The sequence below is a fragment of the Bactrocera tryoni genome, chromosome 4, assembly GCF_016617805.1.
Source record: "Bactrocera tryoni isolate S06 chromosome 4, CSIRO_BtryS06_freeze2, whole genome shotgun sequence".
Taxonomy (NCBI): domain Eukaryota; kingdom Metazoa; phylum Arthropoda; class Insecta; order Diptera; family Tephritidae; genus Bactrocera; species Bactrocera tryoni.
In genome coordinates, this window is record NC_052502.1 from 2,398,427 (window position 1) to 2,422,333 (window position 23,907).

Consider the following 23,907-nt stretch of genomic DNA (forward strand, 5'->3'; position numbering starts at 1 on the left):
TATAACTTGCGTAGCTTCGCTCATTCCAACCGTTGTAAGGTTTTTGACGCCAAGTACCAACTATTTAACTACAGATTGCTCCTTATATACAGGGGCTTGGGGTCAAGTCGTATTTGATATATCCTAACATGTGAAAATTCAAACACCAATGCCAATTTGCGACTATTTCATCCATCGTAATCTCCTCTGGTAATTTAAATTTATTAGACTTAGAAATTCCTTTAGCGTCTGCACTCAAATCATCAATGAACTTATTGTGCTCCAAATTGGATCGGATGGAGAATACGGGGTGTAGTATTTTTCTAGCTTGTCTACTTCATTAGAAATATATAATACAAAAACAAATATGTACATAAAGGACAAATAACTACGGCATCCCAGATTTTTGTCTGAATTATGAGCGTTTACTTTCGTTTCCATACAAAAATGTTACGCATAGTTGCTGGTGTAGACATATGCGTATAATGGACGTTGGCATTAAATCCGTCTTTAACCGCCTTTATGCGGTTCAATTACATGCTTCAGGGTAGATAACCAAGTAAATTGAATGCTTAACCCTGATAATGACAGGTTAGGTTAGGATAGATGGTTGATCAGAGATCGCACGAGGACTAATGTAGTCCTTTGTGAAGCCATTGAAAATAGAACTCCCGTGTTCGGACTTGAAGATCGGCAAACCGCTTAGTAGCCAATACAAATTTGCAAAGGCCCTTAATTTCTACGCCCGACAGATCGGAGGGATGTCTGAAGGTATGTATCCCCAAGTGTCTAAGTCTTGATCTCCCAAAAGCAGGGCAGTCTAGAAGGAAGTGCTGGCTAGTTTCTACCGCATTTTCTTCTAAGCAGCTTCGTAAAAACTAGTTAGACTGGGAAAAGTGTTTCAAGGTTGATATTCTCTATGACAAGATTACTTTTGTTTTATTTTAGAAAAAAGAAACCATTGCGGAATTTGTGTTTATACATTTTAATTCTTTAATTTACTTTCTGATAGGAAAATAAATATATACAAACAATTGAAATATATAGTACTATACAACGCTTAGTACAATGCTTATAAACTAGATAACTTAATTAGAAAATAGTTAAACATAAGATATTAATAGAACCCCTCGTTGTGCAATAAATAAAAGCCAACTTTACAATTTTGGTGGCAGGTACTGATTTGAGGGAGGTACGTACTCGTTGGAAGGGGGCCCATACTGGTTAGATGGAAGCCCATACTGGCTTGGTGGAGGTCCATATTGATCTGATGGAGGGCCGTACTCACTTGATGGAGGCACGTATTCATTAACTGGGGGCAGGTAACCAGCGCCGGAGGCACCGCCGATATTTCCACTTGCGGATGCTTCACCACTGAAATGGCCGCCACCGTTCGCATTTCCCCCTGAACCGCCATAACCACCATCTAATTCACCAATTAATTTGAGCGACTTTATGGTTTCAAATGAATCGACATTATGTCCACCATGATCACCTCCATAGCTTCCTCCGCCTACGTGTGCACCACTGGAATGACCTGCGATATCGGCTTGCTCATGAATTACCTTAATGGTTTTCACTTCACCACCACCGATTGCGCTTCCACCAAAAGCACCACCACCTACAACTCCGGCTTGCTCATGAATGACTTTGATGGTTTTGACCTCGCCGCCACCAATAGCACCTCCAGCTGCACTTCCATAATTATAACCTCCACCGGAACCACCGCCCACTGCACCACTTTGCTCATGAATGACTTTAATGGTCTTGACTTCATCGTGACCACCGCCAATAGCTCCTCCACCAATTGAGGCGCCCACTCCATTGCCACCTGCATGCCCCTGCTCATGAATAACTTTAATTGTTTTTACCACACCACCACGTGGTGCACCCCCATCAAGTCCACCAGCATGACCACCAGCATGGCCACTATGTCCGCCATTGCCATAGCTGTAGCCTCCATTGCCAGCATAACCATTTGAGAATCTATTGCCACCAGCTTGTTGGTGTATAACTTTGATGGTTCCAATGCTGCCACCATGGCCCCCACCATGTCCATGACCACCATTACCACCATGATGTCCGCCGACTGCTCCTCCCTGTTCATGAATGACTTTTATGGTTTTGACCTCCCCTCCACCTATCCCGTGGCCAGCAAAACCACCGTGATGCCCATGGCCCCCTTGACCGCCGTGACTCCCGTAGCTTCCGCCGTGTCCAGCGGCTTCTTCGTGAATGATTTGAATAGTTTTTATCTCTCCGCTACCTCCGGAACCACCATATCCACCATGACCTCCATGACCGCCGTGTCCACCGGGACCACCACCATAAGCACCTCCACCACCGGAGCTACCACCGAGAAAACCAGCAGAGCTTGATCCAATTAAAATGGCGAGCATACAAACAGATATCTGAGGGTAAAGAGATTAATGGCTTTTCTAAATATTTACATAAGGATAACAAATTTACCCTCATTTTGTATTTTCTTCGAATGTGGTTTCACTGAAAATACTGTTATGATGAGTCTTTAATGCAAACTAAAAGATGAACTGATGCTGACAGAGGCGAGAGCCAGTCATTTATACGAAAACAAAAGACACGCGACGCAAACTTCAGCTTTTGGCAGCAATGTCATCATGTGTTTGCCGTTATTGTAGCTTTCTTGATACGCGATGCCACAACCACACATACAAGTCGCACGTTATGGATGCGCAGACCGAATGCATTTGCAGTTTACCGTGCGACTAATCATAAAAGCGCTGGAATCAGTGGAAAACAACAAATACACTATATGCCGAACTATAATCAATGCAGTTGCCCAACAAAGGTTAATGTAATACTGGCAGTTTTAATAGGTCCGGAATGTATCGAAAATGTTTTCTTCGTTTCTATTCAATTTTGTCAGTTGATCATTTGGTTTTCGTTTGTTGCGTCCACAGGTTCGTGTGCAGATGCGTATCTTCATATTCGGGTTAGTAGTTGGCGTAGCTACACACTCATAATTAAAGCTAACTTGGCCACCTGTGAGCATTGCAACACTGTTTGAAGCTGATTCCCCGGCAAAGAAATGCTCAGGGTCTCGACCGGTTGTCGACCTAAGCCCTTGCACATTTTGTAACAGTTAGCTCATTATAAATATATACTAGTAATATATGTACGTATGTACTCGTATGTATGTACGTGGGGTACTAAATGCTCTTTTTGATGCCATGAGGCGAGTTGCCTTTGTATTTTACTAATATTTAGTATTATACTAATACCTAGAAGTTATGACGCTTGAAATCAGCTCAATGACATAGTAACACCTGCGATTATTATCCTAAATAGAGCCACTAGTTTATTGGTAAGCTTCAGCCCACATACATATGTATTTTGAATTTATGTTGAGTAATTGTATGTAACTATGCATGTAGGCATCTCGTTTTATAAATTCGAATCGTGATGAAAACGTGAAGTGAGACAAATTAAAGTATGTACAAAAGTTCGAAAAGCTTGTTAAGACGTGGAAGCACATCAATTTCAAGTTCACGGCTCAGCCGTCTTGCTCAGCTGTCTTTATCATACGTCTTCTTTAGGCATTCGTTAACAGTATATGAGTTTTGCATATGCTTTGCTGTAATTATGATTTTAATGAATTGAGCCAAAAAGCTTTCGTGCATTAATTAACAAGTACATATATATGTACTTCTTCATTAAGTATTCATGAATGTCGAAAACGTATTGCAACGATTATCGATCCCCAAACAAGCTTATTATGAAATGGGCCCCTCTATTGTAATCGAACTGAACGTCATTGCATGAAGAAGATTGTTATTTGAAACCCATCGTTTTACCTCCATCTATTCGCAATCCAATCAAATATAGCAATTTTCTATTATGTTTAGATGTTGTTGGAAATATGGACACCTTTTATTCTTAATTCTATTTTTTCCTTCAGTAATAAGAAAGGCTACTTCTGCATTAGATACCAGGGTTCAGATGAAGTGGCAAAAAGTGAAGTCAAAACCTAGCTTCCAAGCAGCAATGTAGATAGATAGAAAAAAGAAGCTTGAATGGTTTCAGTTTTATAATTTTTATTATTTTTCTCTGGTTCACTACTTACAAATTAAGTTTATATCTGTGTGTAAATACAATAAATCTACAAAGACATGTGTGTCCACAAGAATACGTAGAAACGATTGATTATGATAACCCTAGTTTGATTAGCTAAGCTCTAGCTCGTTGCATCACTTACGTTCTGGGACGTTAACCGAAACACCACTTGTGCGATCATTCAGTACTAAATCTAATCAGAATAACAATAAGGTCTAGAAATAAGTGTGTATCGTAACTGCTTATCTTTTAAAAATATATTGCGGTCCGCATCACAAAAACAATGGTTTCAATTGTTGATCGAGAGACTTCACAATAGTTGGATGGGCACGGTGAGTAGTACACTTTGAACATCTGTACTTATTTAATTTTATTTCAATTTCTTATACTAAAATATATTATATTTAATAAGCCCGCTTAGTCTAAATTGTTTACTTTTAAATACTGGTGAGAAACTAACTTTGGGTTATAATCTAATATTTTCGCAATCCCATATATACATATGTAACTATATGATTCCCGAAGTTCTATTGTTGGGTTTCTTGTGTGTCCTTATATTAACTTTGTAAATAAATTATATTCCTGCTTGACTATATGCGTGTGCGCGTTTAACTTAATCTAGAGTTATGTGTGGATTGGTATATGTGAAACCCAAGAACGGCTTCTGGTCCATTGAATGCAGAATATCCTTTTCGATGGGAGTCAAGCGCACACGCTCTTTTGTGAAAACTCGATCAAAGTATTGAGTATCCAATGGATGTTTCTAAAACGATTAAATTTCCGTTAATATATGAAACGACGTGATATACACAATCGAATTCTCACCACAAGGGGTTTGAAAGGTGGCGGTAATTGTCGTTTCTCTAGCAGGTCCCAATCGATGGGTCTGAAGAATATGTGCTCGCTTATGTCGCCAGCGGGACTGTATTGAGATCCAATGCGTTTTGTGTAATCCTTTTCAAGTAGCTGCAATAAAAGATTTTTTCTTTAATAGCTTGCTGGGTGACTTTACTAGGTTGAGACTCACCCCTTTCAAAATACCCGTAGCTTCTGCAGATATGTAAACAGGAAACCAGGGAATCTCATTGCAAATCGACCAGAATAATTCATCCTCATCGCAACCACTGAACGGCGATTGCCCAATCAACATTTCGTAGAGCAAGACACCAAAGGACCACCAATCCACGTTTTGATTATACTTTTCGCCCTTTTCGTTTAGAAAAATGTACACATACATATATAAATCTTTGTAATATTGAAAATATTTGTTTTTGTACCTTAATGATTTCGGGCGCCATATAATCGGGTGTACCGCAGAAGCTGTCGGCGGTCTTGTCGAGGTAGATTTGCAATTTGCACATGCCGAAGTCGGCAATGCGAACGTGACCTTCAAAGTCCAATAGCACGTTGTCCAACTTCAGATCTCTACATCACATAGAAAAGTTATTTTTATGCTATTCGCTGCAAAATACTTCAGCCGTACCTATAAATTATTCCTTTTTTGTGAAGGAACTTCAAACCAGATATGATTTCGGCTCCGTAAAAACGTGCACGTTCTTCGGGAAACCGACCACTCTCCTGTATGTGAAACATTAGATCCCCACCATTAAGGTACTCCATTACAAAGAACAAGTGGCTCTGGAAAAATTCCAGAATCATATAGAACAGGAACTCACACTTGATTTGGAGCTACATAAATGTTTGATCTCCTAATCAAGTAGTGGCAGTCAGTTAATTGCATTTAAAATTGGTCGGAAATCAACATTTCCATAATATTTACCACCGGTCTACATTTTTGGCACGAACTAAAGTGGAAAATTTTTAAATTTCAAATGCTGGGAGAATTATATGAAACGTATTAAGTATGGCCATGGATGGAACTTGGAACTGATTTCAAATATGACAAAAGTATGTATTTATTTTATAAAACTGAATCTTCCTAATTGATGCAGTTTTATCGGGTGATTTTTTAAGAGCTTGATAACTTTTTTTTAAAAAAAAACGCATAAAATTTGCAAAATCTCATCGGTTCTTTATTTGAAACGTTAGATTGGTTCATGACATTTACTTTTTGAAGATAATTTCATTTAAATGTTGACCGCGGCTGCGTCTTAGGTGGTCCATTCGGAAAGTCCAATTTTGGGCAACTTTTTCGAGCATTTAGGCCGGAATAGCCCGAATTTCTTCGGAAATGTTGTCTTCCAAAGCTGGAATAGTTGCTGGCTTATTTCTGTAGACTTTAGACTTGACGTAGCCCCACAAAAAATAGTCTAAAGGCGTTAAATCGCATGATCTTGGTGGCCAACTTACGGGTCCATTTCTTGAGATGAATTGTTCTCCGAAGTTTTCCTCAAAATGGCCATAGAATCGCGAGCTGTGTGGCATGTAGCGCCATCTTGTTGAAACCACATGTCAACCAAGTTCAGTTCTTCCATTTTTGGCAACAAAAAGTTTGTTAGCATCGAACGATAGCGATCGCCATTCACCGTAACGTTGCGTCCAACAGCATCTTTGACAAAATACGGTCCAATGATTCCACCAGCGTACAAACCACACCAAACAGTGCATTTTTCGGGATGCATAGGCAGTTGGCCACCAAGATCATGCGATTTAACGCCTTTAGGCTACGTCAAGTCTAAAGTCTACAGAAATAAGCCAGCAACTATTCCAGCTTTGGAAGACAACATTTCCGAAGAAATTCGGGTTATTCCGGCCGAAATGCTCGAAAAAGTTGCCCAAAATTGGACTTTCCGAATGGACCACCTAAGACGCAGCCGCGGTCAACATTTAAATGAAATTATCTTCAAAAAGTAAATGTCATGAACCAATCTAACGTTTCAAATAAAGAACCGATGAGATTTTGCAAATTTTATGCGTTTTTTTTTTTTAAAAAAAGTTATCAAGCTCTTAAAAAATCACCCGATATCAAGTAGCGGCAACTTGATGGCTACAAAACCATTACGACACCTTACGATGCTCGATCAATCGTGTGTGGCAATTTCTCCTCCGCGATGCACGCAATTAATGCCGACATTCACTTTAATCAAATGCCCTGATCCACATTTGAAAATTGACCATCGGTCGCGCTGTCTGCGACTACGCGTTCATTCGAATTCACCTAGTGATGGTCAAACAATGGGCTAAATTTATCATTTCACCTTTCCTCAATCGTTTAATTGATTTATTTGTGGTGGCTCACTTCGCCATGCAGCAGGGGAGGAGTGGTGAGGCATGCGGCATGCCGGCAGGTGTACGATGTACACCTAATATCTTGTCCACGTCGCGCCGCAGCTGCAATTGAAATTTCGACTGCATCAGGGTTGCTGAGAAATACGAAAATGACAACAAGCGCAACAGCATATGAATCTACGAACATTTGTAAGCGTGTGTAAGCACCTGCAGATAAAAACTGATTTTTGGAAAAGCGCTTGTTACACAGGGTAAGACATTAACATAGAGGCATTTGCCGTTAGCCCCTCTCATGCCCGCCTAAAGCCTCAATATGCTGCTGCACTCAACGGAATACACCAACAATCTAACATTCTAAGAATAGATAAATGCTCGATGCCAAAGTAAAATGTATGTATGTATATAAGTATGTAAATCAAAATGTAAAAAAATGCATTTGTGTGTGAATGGTGAAAATTAAATTGATTCAGGAACACTCTAAAACATGTGCAATTGAAAAACAAATAAAAATAGATTTTAGGATATCTGTAAGATGGTAGGTACATATGTGTCAAAACCGCCAATGAATATCGTGAATTTCAATTAAAATAATAAAAATAATAAAAATCGAAAACCTTCATGATGTTCAATTCTTTTCGTCTACAAGATTGCTTCCTATTTACCTCCGTTTGAAATGTGCAAAACAGGTGACACAGATACGGATGTTTGGTGCCCAATGCCAGCACTTTGCGTTCGATTAAGGTTGAATCGACATCGTCATCCTCGAGAACGACATCTTTCTTCAAACACTTGACGGCGTAGTAGTAAGTGGTGTCGCGCAGCTCAGCCAGCAGCACCTGAAATTCACAATGCGAACGAAACGAGTGTTATTTGAGTTTTGTGGGGACATTATTTAGTTTATTACCTTGCCGAAACTGCCTTTGCCCAACACAGCTAGGAAGTGGAAATCATCTACCGAATAGTTTTTGAAACGTGGTATAACGGTAGCTGGCGCCGTGAAACGCCCCGACTTTTGAAATTGGGAATAGGTGTACGACGTTTCTGCAAATAAACTCCAGCGGTCAATAGAATCAAGAAATATCTGGATCTTCCGAGATGCCTCATTAGAGAGCATCAATAGTGACGTTTGTTGAATAAATTAAGGAGGAGCACATGACAACTCCAGAGTCTGTGCTTTAGTGGTTACTTCGATGGCAAAGTGTTAGTAACATAAAAGTAGCCTTATCTGATACCTATGCACTTACATATGTACAAGTATGTAGTTACACACATACATTGCTTATTATATTAGCATTATTATATTAAAACGGGTGTGAATATGAATAAACCTGCTTTAACTCAAGATGCCACTAATAAGACACTTCTCACATAGACAGTAAACAACAACACATTCTCTAAGTGTCGATTGTATTATTTTAGTGTGCAGTCCTCGGATTTAAATATATTAATACGCACTTTAGTACAGGTACATAGATGCGTACACATATTAACAAAATTTAAGATTCATGCTAACGCAATAGGAATGGTGCGCGTTTGTCGTCCTCAACGGCAAATTATATATGTGAGTTATTTGTAGAAAGTTAATGAAAAGTAACGTTATTTTTTGCATAATTTCTACTAAAATAATTAAATGTTCAAATCGATTCTTACGCCGATCTTCTCGCTGTTTTCTGTTCGACAAAATCGTCAAAACGATTTTATATTAACATACAACAAAGTGATATTACATTTTGTATATCCAAATTAACATAGCCTAGTAATTGCAGATTTCTTTTGCGCTAGTCTTTAATGTGTTAGTAAGTGTATAAGTGAGGTTAGTACAGGGCTTACACGGACACATAGCATACCATCTTGTTCCTCGTTGGTCTCGATCGTATATGCTGGATTTGAACTCGGTGGAGTAGTCGACGATTCTCGGACTTCCCGTGCGCCTACACATTAGATGAATGGGAAATGTATACACTTACGTACATATGTATATGTATATGTATATAAAGACAAATGTTTGCCAAAAATGCTAAACACAAAATGAAAACAATAACCTCAGCACACCTCATTCGATATACTATATGTATGTATGTAGTACATAGGCAAGAACCCTGCTGTATGCCTTGTCTGTGGAGAGAATAGTGCGTACTTAAATATACTACAAGCAAGTGAATGCTATCGATTCTGAACCTTGGAAATAAATGCGATAGAAATTCACTGCCCGACCTCTCAATTGTGGGTAGTCGTCATAAATAATATGATAAATTGTCGATCTTGACCACCTGTCAGGCTGTCAATCACTGGTATGTTAGTCAGCCAGTCGCCGAACCGCTGAGGTTACTTTTTGCAAAAATAAAACTAAAAATTGATAGTCAAACTCGATGCGTAACTGAAGTGTTTCTTTGCTTTTCTAGAGATGAGGGATGGAATCTCTCGGGGTTTGCTTCGCTCGCTTACAAGTATTAAGGGTGCGAGTTGACTTGACATGCGGAAATCAAAAACCTATGAAATGGCTTAAGTTGTATTTTATTAGGAAACGTACCCATTACAGAGCTGTTGTAAGGAATTATAACAAAATACAAACTGTAGAAAGTAATTGAAGTAAAGTCATAAATATTTGCAAAGCATTTCATCATTGTAACGGTGCTCGTAATAAGCAATGCAAAATAGTACACATGTCTGTATGTAATTTGCGTAAAATTCAAACGTATATGATATTGTGTGTAAATACATGTGTAAGATCATAGAAGTGCGTTACAAGAATGTACAAGTGTGCCAAGAATCTGAACGCCCGGGAGAATACCGTCTCGGTGTACCCGCGTTTGTATATGTGCAACACTGCCACTGGTGCCATAAAACGGCGATAAATAACAACAATATTTTTTAAGTATTTGGGACACTGCACGTAGAAAATCTTCCCACACAAATTATTTTGGGCGGCTAACAATATATGGACGGCGCAATCACCTGACCTGCATGGCCTCAAGCCAATAATGTATCGAACCGTTAGCTAAATATTTGTGTATATAAATGCATTTCCAATACATTTATGTTTACATATGTGTGTGTGTTTGTATGATTATTTTGCTGAGTCTAAGCAACTCGAAGAAACATGCACAAAAAAAATCTCAAAATATGAAGGAAATAGCAGTAACAAATATTTGAGATGATTTCTAGAAATTCGAGCTCTCGGTAATAAGATTACTATGTGCGGCTCTTCAGCCTCGACACATATGAATATATGTATGTACATACGCATACTATATTACTAGCTAGTATTAGGTCTTTAGATGTACGGTCGACTTTAACTGAAAACCGACGCATTGAGAAGTGGCATATCCCCATTCAAGTTTAAGAAAATTGTAAAACATTAAGTTTAAGTTCTCAAAAATTGTGGCCTTAGACTCTTGTTCTTAGTAGTAGCCTAAGGATTCATTGATATAATGACCATAACATTTTGGCCAAGGGTTCCTAAATGATGGTTCTCTTGTTCTCTAGGTGTTTTTAGCATTAATGGATATATGTATGTAAATCATATAAAATATTCTTTGCACGAAATACGTTTCGGGGAGCGATTACCTCGCTTCACGCATGCCAAAGCCTCGACGATGAGTTTCTGGTTGACGCCGCATAAGTTGGCCATTAAGTGCTCGCATTTCTTGTGGCAGTTAACATCACATTCTGCAATATGTGGATCAGCGATATCCATGTCCATAAGGTTAAAAAGTTCAATCAGTTTCATAATATGTATGTATGTATATAATTGTTAATTACATTAATACCGAAGCGAAACTTTTAGAGCACATATAAAGTTTTAATTCATACTGAGTCCTGAGTCCAAGTTTATTAAATGTATGTAAGTAAGAGATGGTTTTCTAAGCCAATATCCTAACGTCTACTCTACTGATATAATATCCTTAAAGGAAATGATTCGTAACAAAATCAAAGAAGTCAATTAAAAACCCAAAATCATGAAGGCACCAAATCCATAAAAATTTAATCGCCACTTAGCATGTCTCGAAGAGTTCAGAACTATGTGAGTTTGTATGAATGTACATATGTATATGTATTTCATAGACTTAATCTCGAATTGGTGGTCAGCATTTCTCGAATTTCACACCAATGAGTTGATTGATAATAGGTCCTCAATTTTGCTGAACACCGAATGCGGAATAATAAAATAAAACTAAGAACCAACGGATCATGTGAAGTATCATACATTTTAGGTATTACTGCTAAAGCTTAACGGCACACAGATGAAGGCACAGAGTTAAAATAAGAAAAAAATAAGCCTTGAAAAATATAATCACCCGTTTATAGCGTTCTCTCAATGGACACCAATGGTTCTAAGAATGTAATTCCGAATGACACGCAGGTCACGCCGACGCATGAGAATTTCAATCTTTTTTAAATATAAAATTTTCAAAACTAAGAATTTAGCATATGGGAACGTAATTTCTTTTTTATCGTGAGAACAACATACTCGAAATCAAAATTCAAACGCTGCGAGAATTTAAATATTCACATGCACTAGCATTGAAGTATACAGCAATAACGGGAAGGAAAAATGTGTGTGTTGCGGGCAATACTGGCAACAGATTAACTAAATGTCTCCCATTGACGTATTCGAATATTTCGGCTGAGCTAAAATAAAAGGTGCTTTCGAAGTCGATTTCTTCAGCATTTCTTATAGATAAACATATGTACGTACGAGTAAATATGTATAGATTTCCTTAAATGTATCTACATATGTATATTTGTTTTATACTGGTAGAAGGCTTTGCCAATCGATAGTAACCACCATGGAATGCATTTGGAAACGTTCTTCAGTTGAGTTTGACGTACGAACAAGTATGTGAAAGTGTGCTCGTGGACTTACCAAGCATTTTTTTGGGACTAGATGGCGCAGTGCCGCCTTCAAAACCCGAATCATTGCTGCAGGTACTTAATCGTATAATAGCGGAATTCTCCTTAGACACATTGCTGCTGCCTGTGAGCGCTCCACTGGTATTGGTGCTCAAGTCGTCCTCGTATTCCTCGGACGTAGTGCACTCTTCACTGTCTTCGGTTTCTTCACTTCCCGAACCGGTCTCATCACTGTCACCACTCTCGTCATCGGAATCTCCGTCAGGATACACTGGTTTTTCACGTTTCCATAGTGGACGCGGTGTCGCGACAAGCGGGTAACGCGGCGCCTCTTCTTTCACATAACACTTGTTGGAGGGATCGATTTTAATTTTCTTTTGGGGATCGAAACGAGCCTGTTCGGCCAGTTTCTCTTTTTTGCGCCGTTGTCGCAGTTTTTTCTTCATGCTTGCACTCAAATTTTGATAATCACAACCGTCCGCACTGGAGTAATTGTATGAACTGTCCTCGTCATCGCTATTTTCCGCAGATGACGGTATGTAGTCTTCTAGATCGGCGTCGACGTCTTGTAAACACTGCGCCAAATTCTGTACTGTTGCGAATTTTGATAAATTATTTGGCGCGTGTGCCTTTTGTTGGGGATTCTTCTCGTCGTCGTCAGCATCTTCGTGACTTTTGCGGTGCGCCAACGATTCTGTAGCGACCACTATTGGCGAGACGGTTGCAGCTGTTGGGTTCTCTGGGGATGTGGACGACTGCGTAGACGAGCTGACTGGTAGCTTTGTCGTCGACGATGTAGTTGCAGTAATAGCGACGGCAGCTGTTGTCGCTACTTCGTGTGTGGATGCTATTGTTGTGGGCGATGTTCCTACTGTGGCTCTTACGGTTGTTGTTTTTGGCGATATTTTTGTTTTGGCCACTTTCTCGTTGACATTTTTGTTTATCGCTATTGTTGCCTTTGCCTTTGCTTTTATGTTTTGTGGTGACGTCGTTTTGGTTTTTGTTGGTGACGTCGTAGTTTTTGGGGGTGCAATCGAAATGAATTGATCGGCATTGATGGGTGTCACCGGCTCACTTCGTGGGGACGCTTTTGATTTGGCAACAGTTGTTGGCATAGTTTTTTCTTTTGTTGCTATTGCTTTAGGGGCAGTTTTTGGCTTCGTACCACTAGCGGTGGAGGAGGTAGAGGAGGTGGACTCAGTCGATACAGGTGGTACTGAAGTCGAGATAGCCGACAATGCTTCATTTTGTCCCACCACTTTTATTTCCGGCCTACAGCTTTCGGCAACTGATGACGTTGTTCTGGTTTCAGTTACTGCGCCGATTGCTTGTGGTTCATTAACTTCTGGCCATAGTTTGCCCTCTTTCAAAATGTTATTAGCCGATGTTGTGATTGATTTCGGTGTAGTTGGTATTTGTGTTTGTGCTTTCGTAGTTTTTGTGTCGGTTTGGCTAATGAATAATTTCGCTTTATCTAATTTGATGTTGCTTTCGTTGTCGTTCTTCAATAGTGTCGTAAATTTGTTCGGTTGTTGTGCAGGTGACTTGGCGACTTGCCCAGAATTTATTTTGGTCGCGGTGCTTGTTGCAGTCGTCGCGGCTGTCAGAGAGCTCGTTGTTGATGTTGTTGCTAAATTTTCGGTTTTAAGTTTTTGTTCGATTAAAGATTTTTGTGCAGTTGCCGCTGAGTTTTTAGTAATCGCTTGTTGTTCCGTTTTTCCTAACAAATTCAAGTTCTTTTGGCCTTTGTTAACCTTATCAGACATTGTAGATTCTGTAGATTGAGATCTTCCTACCACGCCTTTGTCGTTTGCTTTTGCCATATCTTGATCCGCTTTCTTTAGAGCTTCGTTTTTCTGTGCTGTTACGGCAGATTTTATTTCTTTTATATTGCTTACATCTTCCACAGCTTGGGATTCCAAAAGTTCTTCGCATTTTTTCCATTGGCTCTCAAGTTGCCCCTTCTTTCGGTTTGTCATGTATACTGATTCACGATTCCCAATTTCAGACCAAAAATCAATTCCGCTGTCTGACTTTTCAATGGGGTTTTTCTTGGCTTCATTTACTATTTTTGGTAAAACCTTTGGTAATCCAATTTTTGAAGGTTTTGTAGTTTCGATCTTTATTTCGTTGGGAAGGACAAGTTCTTTTATATGAGTGCTTTGATTTTCTGATGAGGAATGCAATGAAGCCGTTGTTTCTGAAATGGTTAATTTAGGTGATTCAAAAGACTGGGTGGTGGAATTCGATTCGTCTTTAGCGTCATTTTGAAACTTCGGACTTACAATTGCCCCTACGTTATCACGTTCTTTATTTGCCCAATACGAGTCTACACTCGAGGGTTCAAATGTGAAAATCTCTGCCGTGCTGGTGAACGTGCCTTTTTTCGTCGGAGACTTTGCATTGGACTGAATTTTTGCTTTTGGACTTGCCTGCATAAATCCTTCAGGCAAAGCGACTGTTTTTGTTTTCATCACCTTTTTAACACTTTTTCTCTTAGGTAACTTAAAGACTTTATGAATTTCGTGATGCTCTTCAACCGATTCAACATTGAAGGTGAACTTAGGTTTAGGGGATGAGTCCTTCCCCGGTGTCGTAGTAGGCAATTCATCTTTCTCTTGAAGTACCGGAAGAAGAGGTGAATTTTCCACCTCAACAACAGCTGTAATTTTGTGTCTAATCTTTTTCCCCTTTTTCGAAGTACGTTTCTTTGTTGATTGACGATGTCCTTCCTCGGCCGTGCTGTCGTGACTATCACGTCTTTCAAGATGAATAAGCTGGAAAGTGCCAGACGCAGACTTCTGCAATTGATTGAGAATTTCTTGTTCTTGCTCTTGAATAAGTGAAGCCCGACGCCTTAGTTCACCTGCGTTGAGGTCATCGTCAATTTTGTCAGACGAAATATCCTCACATATATCATGAAACGAGGGACATTGTGGTATACTTAAGCGACGGATGCTGTTATTAGTAAAATCCATGTCCACTTCAATTATTACTTCACTAGCAAGCTTGTCTTTTGTTTCATTTTCATCCTTTAATGAAGAAGGCTGGCCCTGAAATTTATCGAGATTATCGGACGAGGCTTCCTGTATAAGATAACGCTCGCGAATCAAATCACCTGGCGACTTTTTTGAATTGTTTGTAGGCACTGTGGCCAATTCTTCAGCCAACTTCTGACGCCAAGTAACATGTGTTTCAGTTGGGTGCAACGGCTCTATTGTGGGAAGATCTTTGAACATTTTGGATTTCGGTTCAGGGGATTCGTCAGTACCCGAAGACGTGGACTTTGTATTACGATTGCGGTCTTTACTACGTGAGCGAATTGTGGACAAACGAACTACAGGACGGTCTCTTTTAATAGTGGATGACCTTCCCTTATGCTCTTGACTTTTGCCCTCCTTCTCCTTTGTTTCCTCGTTACTCTCTTTCTTATTATTCTCTTTACTTTTACGCTTAATTTCATTATCCTGCTTATCATGTTTCTCTTTCTCAAGAACATCTCTGTGGTGCGGATATCGCTTTGAAGATACATCAATATCTGCCGTATTGATGGGTATCGGGCGTGGTGGTACATATTTTGTAGTGGTTGCCGAGGTGGCTGTGTAGGGCGAAATTTTCGGGGATTGTATTCGTGTTAACGGTAAAATGCCTCCGTGTCTGGAACTAATGACGGGAGAAGTCTCGGTGATGGTTGACAACTTCGGCTGATACCGGGATGCCAGGCTGTGTGTTGAAGTGTATGTCGGAGACCGCGGCGGCGTCAAAGGCAGTGTATAGCTACCACCAAACGTGCGATTGTAGGTGGAGGAGTACGGAGCGTAAGAACTGCTCGAAGAGCTAGTGCCATACAGGCCCGGCGTGTAGTAAGGGGCATAGAGTTGACTGCTACCGCCGCTATAATAATAGCCCTGATCCGTGTAGAGCGGCATGGTGTAGTGTCGAATGAACTGACTTTCTTCGAATTATTTCACTAAACAAACCGTTATGCTTTTACCGTATGTTATACTATGAATCTCGTTTGTAAATTATATACTTATTGCTTCTGTTTGACACTTTTATTGGGGTATTTGCACACTTTTAAATTTATCTTATTCTGGATTGTTTGTTCTAGTACAAATGGGTTTATTTTTAGCATCACCTCGAGAAACGCGCGACAGAGCTCTCACGTTCGACTGCGACGGTGACTTTCGTCATTTTCCGAAGGTGTATGTATGTATTTTGCTCAAAAACTTTACTAAATATTTCAAATACAAGTATATTACTTGACTTTTTTGTTTTATTCCGTTATTTATTGTTTTTCTCATTTAACAATAAATAACATTTCTCTCGATCATGGACTCTTTACGCTGTCACAATCACACACACAAGCACACGTTGTGCGATTAATAAAGTTCTTTGTTCTTTTTTCGAAGGCTTTAAATTATTCTTGCCGGAAGATATGAACATTTATTATATCCATTATTTTACGGCATTCACGTGTGCCAAATGTGTGCTTTTACTGTTCCTCTGGCGTTGTGACTCACTTTCGCTTTTATAGTTGTGCAATGTGCCGTTTTAGTTGCAGATATTTTGGTACAATACAATATAACTAGAAAAAATAGTGAATTTTCGACAGGTGAGGCCAAACTACAATCTCATTTGAATCTCTTGTGACCTGCTGCACTAAGAATCACGGATCACGGAACTAAATTTTTTATTATATTTTTAGTCATTTCCCTATCCATTTATTTTTCGAAAAATGATTATGAATGCGTAATTTGTTAAGAAATTAAAAAGTTTCAATATTAAATAATTAAAAAAAAATTACCTCGAACCTCCATGAACTCAGTGTATATTTGCGAAAATTCGCAATAACGGGATTTTTTTCGGTATTTTTGATAAATTATTGATTCCCATTTGCGCTTTTATGAGATTTCTTTTGAATACAAATGTGTTCTTTTCCGAGAACACCGGTGAAGAAATTAATATTTGAAATTATTCAGAACGCATTTGTTTATTTAAAAAATGAAACACAAAAGTTGCGAAAATTAAACCAATATTTATACATATTTTTATATGTTTTCCGTTTTCTATCTAAGTGCTAACTAAAAAATGGCGCAAGAGCTTAGGACACTAGCCGATATTATGGTGAATGACGTAAGAGGTTTTCTTCAATTTTCGAGTGATTTCTTCAAGCACTTCAACTGAAAATAATTTTAGAAGCTTCAACTCTTCTGAATTATGCAGCCAAATGTAGAACGAAGTTTTGAGATACGCGTACCAAATTAATTAGTTTTAAGCACAACGCTAGAGGAATGAATAATTACAACACATACACACACGCACAAACACACACGGGTATGAATATGGGCTAAGTATTTAGTATTACGCGATTATTAGAATTTTCCAATGCTAGAGCGAACCGCGAACCGCTTGGCAGGAAGCTGCCACAATAACTGCGCTGGCCGTCGAGGCTTTCCTGGTGCTGGGCCGTTCGTGCTCGAGAGATCGCCTTCGACACACCGACAACGCGGCCGCCAGACGCACTCAGCAACCCAGCTGGCACACACGCCGCGGCGTCAAATGAACGTTCCAAGATGCGAAAATACGCAAATGAATGTTTCTTCGAGCATTTCATTTTGTCTATCGGAGCGTGTGTGTGGCTGTATGTTTTTTGAACACACACTTATCCACAATACATATGCACAAGCACACATTGGTGGCTGGGAAAATTAGCCTAAGCGCTTTATAAATGGCATACACTCACGGTGCTCTGACGTTACGTGTGCGGCGCGCTAGCGGGAATCACCGGTGTGGTCGATGGCGTGGAGGTGGGACGGCGGTTCGAACGCGTAGGGGTTGTGGTAAAGCGAGAGAAAAAACGGAAAATATTGTTTACTAATAAGCATTCATGTTCCTCTTTGCTAACTCGTGACTTGTCGTGCCTCGAAGATGAATTTGCAATCTGTACATGTTTAAAAAATGTGCCGCTCTCAGCTTCGCTAGAATCTAGAGCCAGTGCTTTAGCGGCCTTACTAATATCTCATCTGCCATCGCCAGCAACCTCAAATATTGTTTGGTACCGCAGTAAGCTCGTTATAAGGATTGTAATGCTCGCGTCGCAAATCCGAAAATATGCTGAGAATTCGTTAATAAATTTGCAGTTGGCCGGCTTCTTCACAAACTATCGCAGCCGTGTAATGAGAACGTCAACGTCACTGTGACGTCTAAGAATATCCAATCGTGTGCTGCATTCGATTCTAGATCACCGGCCGCGCCTCGGCGTTCACCTCGTCCATTGACTTGACAGCACTCATGCCAATCTGAACACACCTATACACACATGCGTGCACACATAAACCCGTACGAATGTTGAACTTATGCTCGCTCGCAGTGACGTCCAACTTTCTTCGCTGCCGATGAGTGGGTCGGAGATGTGGCGGACTTTTATTGTAGGTATGTATATACATATGTACATACATTGTCATGGCGATCACGACATCGCCTCATAAATTAACAGAATATGAAGCAACAGAACTTGCGCGATTAGTTTATTTCTGTGCTAATCCTTGTTGTTTATTTGCAGATCATCGTCAGTATAAGCGAATTTCTTTTTAGAAGGTGTGTATTGCTATGAGTATTGGTTTTATAAAAAACAAGCAACTGATTAATTTCTTAGTATTTGATTGCTGATGCTGATTAGAATGGGCAATATGGGCCTTTTAGAAATTAAGTTACGAGGATCATGTTATAGCAGCAATTCTAATCTACAAATCGGCTGTTCCTCTAGAAGTTTTAACGTGACCGATATGTATAGCATTAGTGAATTAATGCCTTTGTCTCTTTCGAAAGAATGTCGTTTGTAGATTTGCAGGGTTGGAACAACGGTTAAAGGTACTGGTTAGTTCTAACCGTTGAATCGAGCAGGTGCAATCTGGCGAATGCCGATGATATTTATATGATTGGCCTCAAACCCGCGCCTTTAGTTCTGCTTTCTCCAGACTGGCCTGGTAGTGAACGAGGGCAAGACGAAATAACTCCTGTCATCAAACAAACAGTCGTTACATTCGTGGCTTGGTTTTCACGTCACTGTTGACAGTCATAACTTTGAAGTCGTAAATAATTTCGTCTATTTTGGAACCAGTATCAACATCAACAACAATGTCAGCCTCGGATAACTTTTGCCAACAGGTGCAACTTCGGACTGAGTAGGCAATTGAAAAGTAAAGTTTTCTCCCGACGAACAAAGATCAAACTCTATACATCACTCATTATTCCAGTCCTGCTATATGGAGCAGAGGAATGGACGATAACAACATCTGATAAGTCGACGTTTCGAGCTTTCTAGAGAAAGGTTCTGCGGAAGATTTATGGGCCTTTACGACGACATTAACATAGCTCAGCGAATTAAGAGACCGCGGCTGCGCTGGCTAGTTCATGTTGTCCGAATAGACGAAAACACTGCAGCTCTGAAACTATTTGACGCAGTACCCACCGAATACTCATATAAGTTCTCTGGCAAGGAGCTTGAAATGTCGTCCCACAGTTCCCTTCTACCGACTTGTCAGAGAGCAGGAGTGCAAGTCGAGTAGAAAATAGTTCATCTCTCTGTTGGGATTGCAGCTACTCGACGTCGAATCTTCCGTGCGTTTTTGCTGCACAAAGGCGTATCATGCAACAAGATATTGGTCCGAGTCAATGCTAGGACCTCGAGGCGTACGCACATCTAAAACTGAAGACGTGTCTTCCGTCTACTTTATTCCATGGTACACATGTATTATTTTGAGGGTTAGGAAGAGATTTGGTTTTGCAATTACGATATTAAATTGGTTTATGCAGAGAACGTAAATAATCGACAAGGTTCACGACTCAGATACATACGTTCTCTGGTTTCTCTGCTTATCGAGGTTATCTGCACTAGTTGCCGCTAGACGGCGCGTATATCACAAACTGACGACTAGAAATTATTTATCTATTGACATTTATTCAATGTGTGTTGCAAAAGTTTCGCTTCCGGAAAATAACTGAACTTTGTTTTGAGAAGGGAAATGTGCAGCGCTACTTACCTTCGCATTTCAGGCCCTGTATGAAGAAACCGGCCATCAAGGAACCGCAGTGATCACAAAATGTAGGCGACATGAAAGTGTACGGCTTGAAACGGTGCGGCATGTCGATCTTGAAGCGTTCGCGCAGCAACTGCATTAAAGGAAGAGACAAATTTTGTCAGGTGAGTACGAAGATGTGTGAGTATCAGAAGAGAGTTTCACTTACTATTGTGCTGGCCGAATTAAAGACAGAGCCGGAGCATTTGCTTAGAAGCTTCTCGTGACACTTCTTGTGCACAGCCGTTTGACAAGCTGCAGACGTTACGAATTATATTAGAAGAGTTCATGGATTTGAAATTTGATTTGCTTACTTATACACTGATAACCCTTCTTGCCAAAACCCCATACGAAGAGGTTACAAAATGCACAGAACGTCGGCTGTCTAAAGAATTTCGCCACAAACCGATGGCCATTGTAATCGTGCGTTCTAGGAGCAAATGAAATAAAATTTAAGACATGAAAGTTGGTTTATGAATTGGTAGACGAATTTAGTTCATCAAGGAAGCAATGCGAACTTACTTGAGTTGTTTGATGGCGCCGCGCCGATTTGTGATGCTACGTGGCCGCGTTCGCCTGTCTGTACAATCACCGATAGTGCTGTGGTCCATTTCGTGCTCGTAAAACGGAGTATAGGCTTTTTCTTTGGAGTGTTGACGGGGCAGTTCATAGGAATGCGACTTGTGAGTACTAAAATTACTGCGATCACTGTAGTATTCCCGATCTCTGTCTCTGTCTCGGTCTTTATCCCAACCCCTATTCCTCTCCCAATCGTGAACACGTCCATTTCCTCTTGGCGGCGACTGTTTGTAGTGTGTCTGCTTGAAGAGAGTGAATCTTTTAAAAATTTCAATTACAGGTTTTGGGGCTTCGACAAATACTTTACATCCCATTCATGTTGTTGTTGTTGTAGATTGTGGTGCTTATGTGAGGAGCGCGATTGCACCTTCTGATTGCTGTTGTGGCCACTGGCCTTAGGTTTGCGCACTTGCGCCCGTGTGAACATCATCTCTGTGCCGTTGTTGTTGCCTTTATTGGAGGATCAGTTTGTGAGGAAAACCCCAACCTTCAATAAACGACAGGATTATTTACTTTTTTAAATGCAATGATATGTATTCTTGGTTATGTTTCCAATGATCAATTTGTTCGGCCACATTCGTCAGCGACCTGGAGAACAACATGCAAATAGTACATATGTAAATGTATATATATTATAGTCAATTGTTAAAGAGGGAAATCGTAGGTAAACATTCCATTATCGAATGACCAGATATACAGTCTGTCAAAAGAAACAGAACTTTTTAAATATAACTGTTTCTGGTGGCGCCATCATCGATCGCCATATCGATCAAAAGTGACAGCAGCTTTTGGTCATCGGTCGTAAAATGCAAAGAGCAAATATTAAATTTTGTTTTAAACTTGGGAAAACGTTTACTGAAACAAATTCAAAATTGAATTCAAATGATGAAAAAACGTTATGGTGATCAGTGCCTATCCCGTAGTAATGTGCATGAGTGGTTTAAGCGATTCCAAGAAAGTCGTGAGGACCTCTGTGACGATCAGAAGTCGGTCGTCTTCAGAAGTCAAAAATAAAGACAATGCTGATTTGCTTTTACGATTCCGAGGGTATTGTACACCGAGAGTTCGTCCCACTTGGCCAAACGATTAATTCTGTGTTTTACCTTGGTGTTATGAAGCGTCTTTTGTCACGCATTCGTCGTGCTCGACCACAATACCGTGAGGCAGGGTCCTGGCGCCTGTTGCACGATAAAGCGGCGTGTCATCGGTCGACGCTTGTCACTGATTTTTTGACAAAAAACTCCATATTAACCATTAATCACTCACCCTACTCACCTGATCTGGCACCCTGTGATCTTTACCTATTTGAAAAACTTCATTTGCCCATGAAAGGACACTGGTTTCAGGACATTTCAGCTATCCAAATGCGACGACCGATATTCTCAAGAGCATTCCGAAAAACGACCTTAAACACTCATTTGAAATGCTAATTGAGCGGGCTAAACGCTGTACCGAAGCACAAGGAAACTATTTTGAATAAAAAAATATAACTTTTGAAAAATATAAATTTTTTCTTGATTTTTTAACAGTCCTGTTTCTTTTGCGATAGACCTTGTATTTTCATTATAATTATAGTATATAAATATAAAGAGACATGTTGATATCCGGGTGACTGTCTATCTGTCCGTCCATTCGTAAAAGCTGTAACTTGAGATGTCTTGATGAAACTCAGTGAAAAAAAATTACGAGTTCGATCACACTCATTAGCAAGAATCACCAGTGACCATAAAATTTTGAAAGAGTGGGCGTGGCCCCGCCCTCTAATAATTTTAATATACCTTTCTTCTAAACCACTACAGATACAACAACCAAATTTGCCCAGCTCAAATATTATACGTACTCTTACCGACATTGTGAAAATGGATGAAATACGAAGTTAACCCCGCCCATTTCCCACATAACGGTACTGTTAAAAACTACTGAAAGCGCAATAAATTAGTAAATAAATACGTCAGAGATATAAACTTTTACACCAAGAGACGGTATGAGAAGTCTTTATGGGAACCGGTGTGAAAATTAAACGATAGGAGTGGCACCGCCCACTTTTTGCTGAAAGCCCAATTTGGAGAAATCGGATTACAACCACGCTTATATGGGAACTAAATTTTAAATTTCTCTTTCACTTTCCGGTATACAGTACAAAGCAAGAAGTAATTAATATAATGGAATGAAACTTAGCGCGAATGATGCCTTCAGAGTATGCCACCGAATACGAGTATGTGGACCCCAGTATCTTTAGTTGACTTTTTACCGTAAATATCGGTCAATGAATGAGATATACCATACAAATTCTGGGAAAAACTTTTCGTCATAATAGTATCTCTGTGTTTCAAAAATGGGTTTAATCGGATCAATACTTCCCTTAGCCCACATATACCTCATATAAAGACTTTCGGACTTCTAGGTAACTATACCGCATACATCGGCCAATATGTGAGTATCTCAATGAAAATGAGAGGGCGTGTTTTACTCATAACAGTGTATGCCTAAAATAGACAAAATTGGGCAAAAACCAATGGAACATCCGGCTAACTTTACTTCATATTTTTGAGGTTTGTATGTGAGGTACTTTATGAAATCCAGGAAAAATTTTTTTGGTATGGGGCTTATTAATAGTATGTGTAAAATAGATAAAATCGGGTCAATACTACCCCGTACTCTCATACATTGCATAATATGATTTTCGTTTTTTTATGAGTTATATATAGTATATGTATATACAAGTATAAAATTGCTTGGATTATTATATTTCCCTGGCTAGTTGTAAGTGTATAAAATGACAGTTGCAGCCGAACTTTGTCCTGTCTTACTTATTTTAATTTGTTTAGCCTTGTCAACTAAAATAAGTAAAAAAAATACTCTTACTGAGATGTCATTCTATCATTGTCAATTCACGGTTGAATAGAAGACAATCTATCTTTTTGGAACAAAGCTAAGGAGGTTTGCAATATTTGTATGTATATGTCCTTTAAAGTTATTTAATAATTTTAAAACCACAGATTGCCCCTCGCCAATGCGAATCCTTATACCATATCACAGGTTTGTAAATGTAAATGTGGAACTTTTAATTTTTGCTTTGACGGCATTTAGATGGTGGTGGTGGTCCGATTCCATCCATCTGCAACAATAACCT

At 39.6% G+C, this 23,907-nt stretch overlaps 2 protein-coding genes across 3 annotated transcripts; both read right to left on the reverse strand.

The window, feature by feature from the left end:
• Nucleotides 1–1,136: 1,136 nt before the first annotated feature.
• Nucleotides 1,137–2,454, reverse strand: LOC120773575 (glycine-rich cell wall structural protein). The gene is made up of 2 exons (XM_040102559.1): nucleotides 2,449–2,454; nucleotides 1,137–2,390 (listed from the first exon to the last, which is right to left on the reverse strand). The coding sequence occupies exons 1-2, from the start codon at nucleotides 2,452–2,454 to the stop codon at nucleotides 1,137–1,139; spliced, it is 1,260 nt and encodes a 419-aa protein (XP_039958493.1).
• Nucleotides 2,455–4,032: 1,578 nt separating this feature from the next.
• On the reverse strand, nucleotides 4,033–17,540 carry LOC120774124 (serine/threonine-protein kinase CST20-like). 2 transcript variants are annotated; one of them, XM_040103493.1, is made up of 9 exons: nucleotides 17,483–17,540; nucleotides 12,128–16,348; nucleotides 8,165–8,301; nucleotides 7,923–8,096; nucleotides 5,555–5,709; nucleotides 5,349–5,496; nucleotides 5,099–5,278; nucleotides 4,897–5,037; nucleotides 4,033–4,834 (listed from the first exon to the last, which is right to left on the reverse strand). In XM_040103493.1, the coding sequence occupies exons 2-9, from the start codon at nucleotides 16,041–16,043 to the stop codon at nucleotides 4,685–4,687; spliced, it is 5,001 nt and encodes a 1,666-aa protein (XP_039959427.1). In that variant the 5' UTR covers nucleotides 16,044–16,348; nucleotides 17,483–17,540; the 3' UTR covers nucleotides 4,033–4,684. The 2 variants fall into 2 exon arrangements, with proteins under 2 accessions (XP_039959427.1, XP_039959428.1); XM_040103494.1 differs by lacking the exon at nucleotides 17,483–17,540 and having other exon boundaries at nucleotides 12,128–16,366.
• Between the last annotated feature and the right edge of the window lie 6,367 nt (nucleotides 17,541–23,907).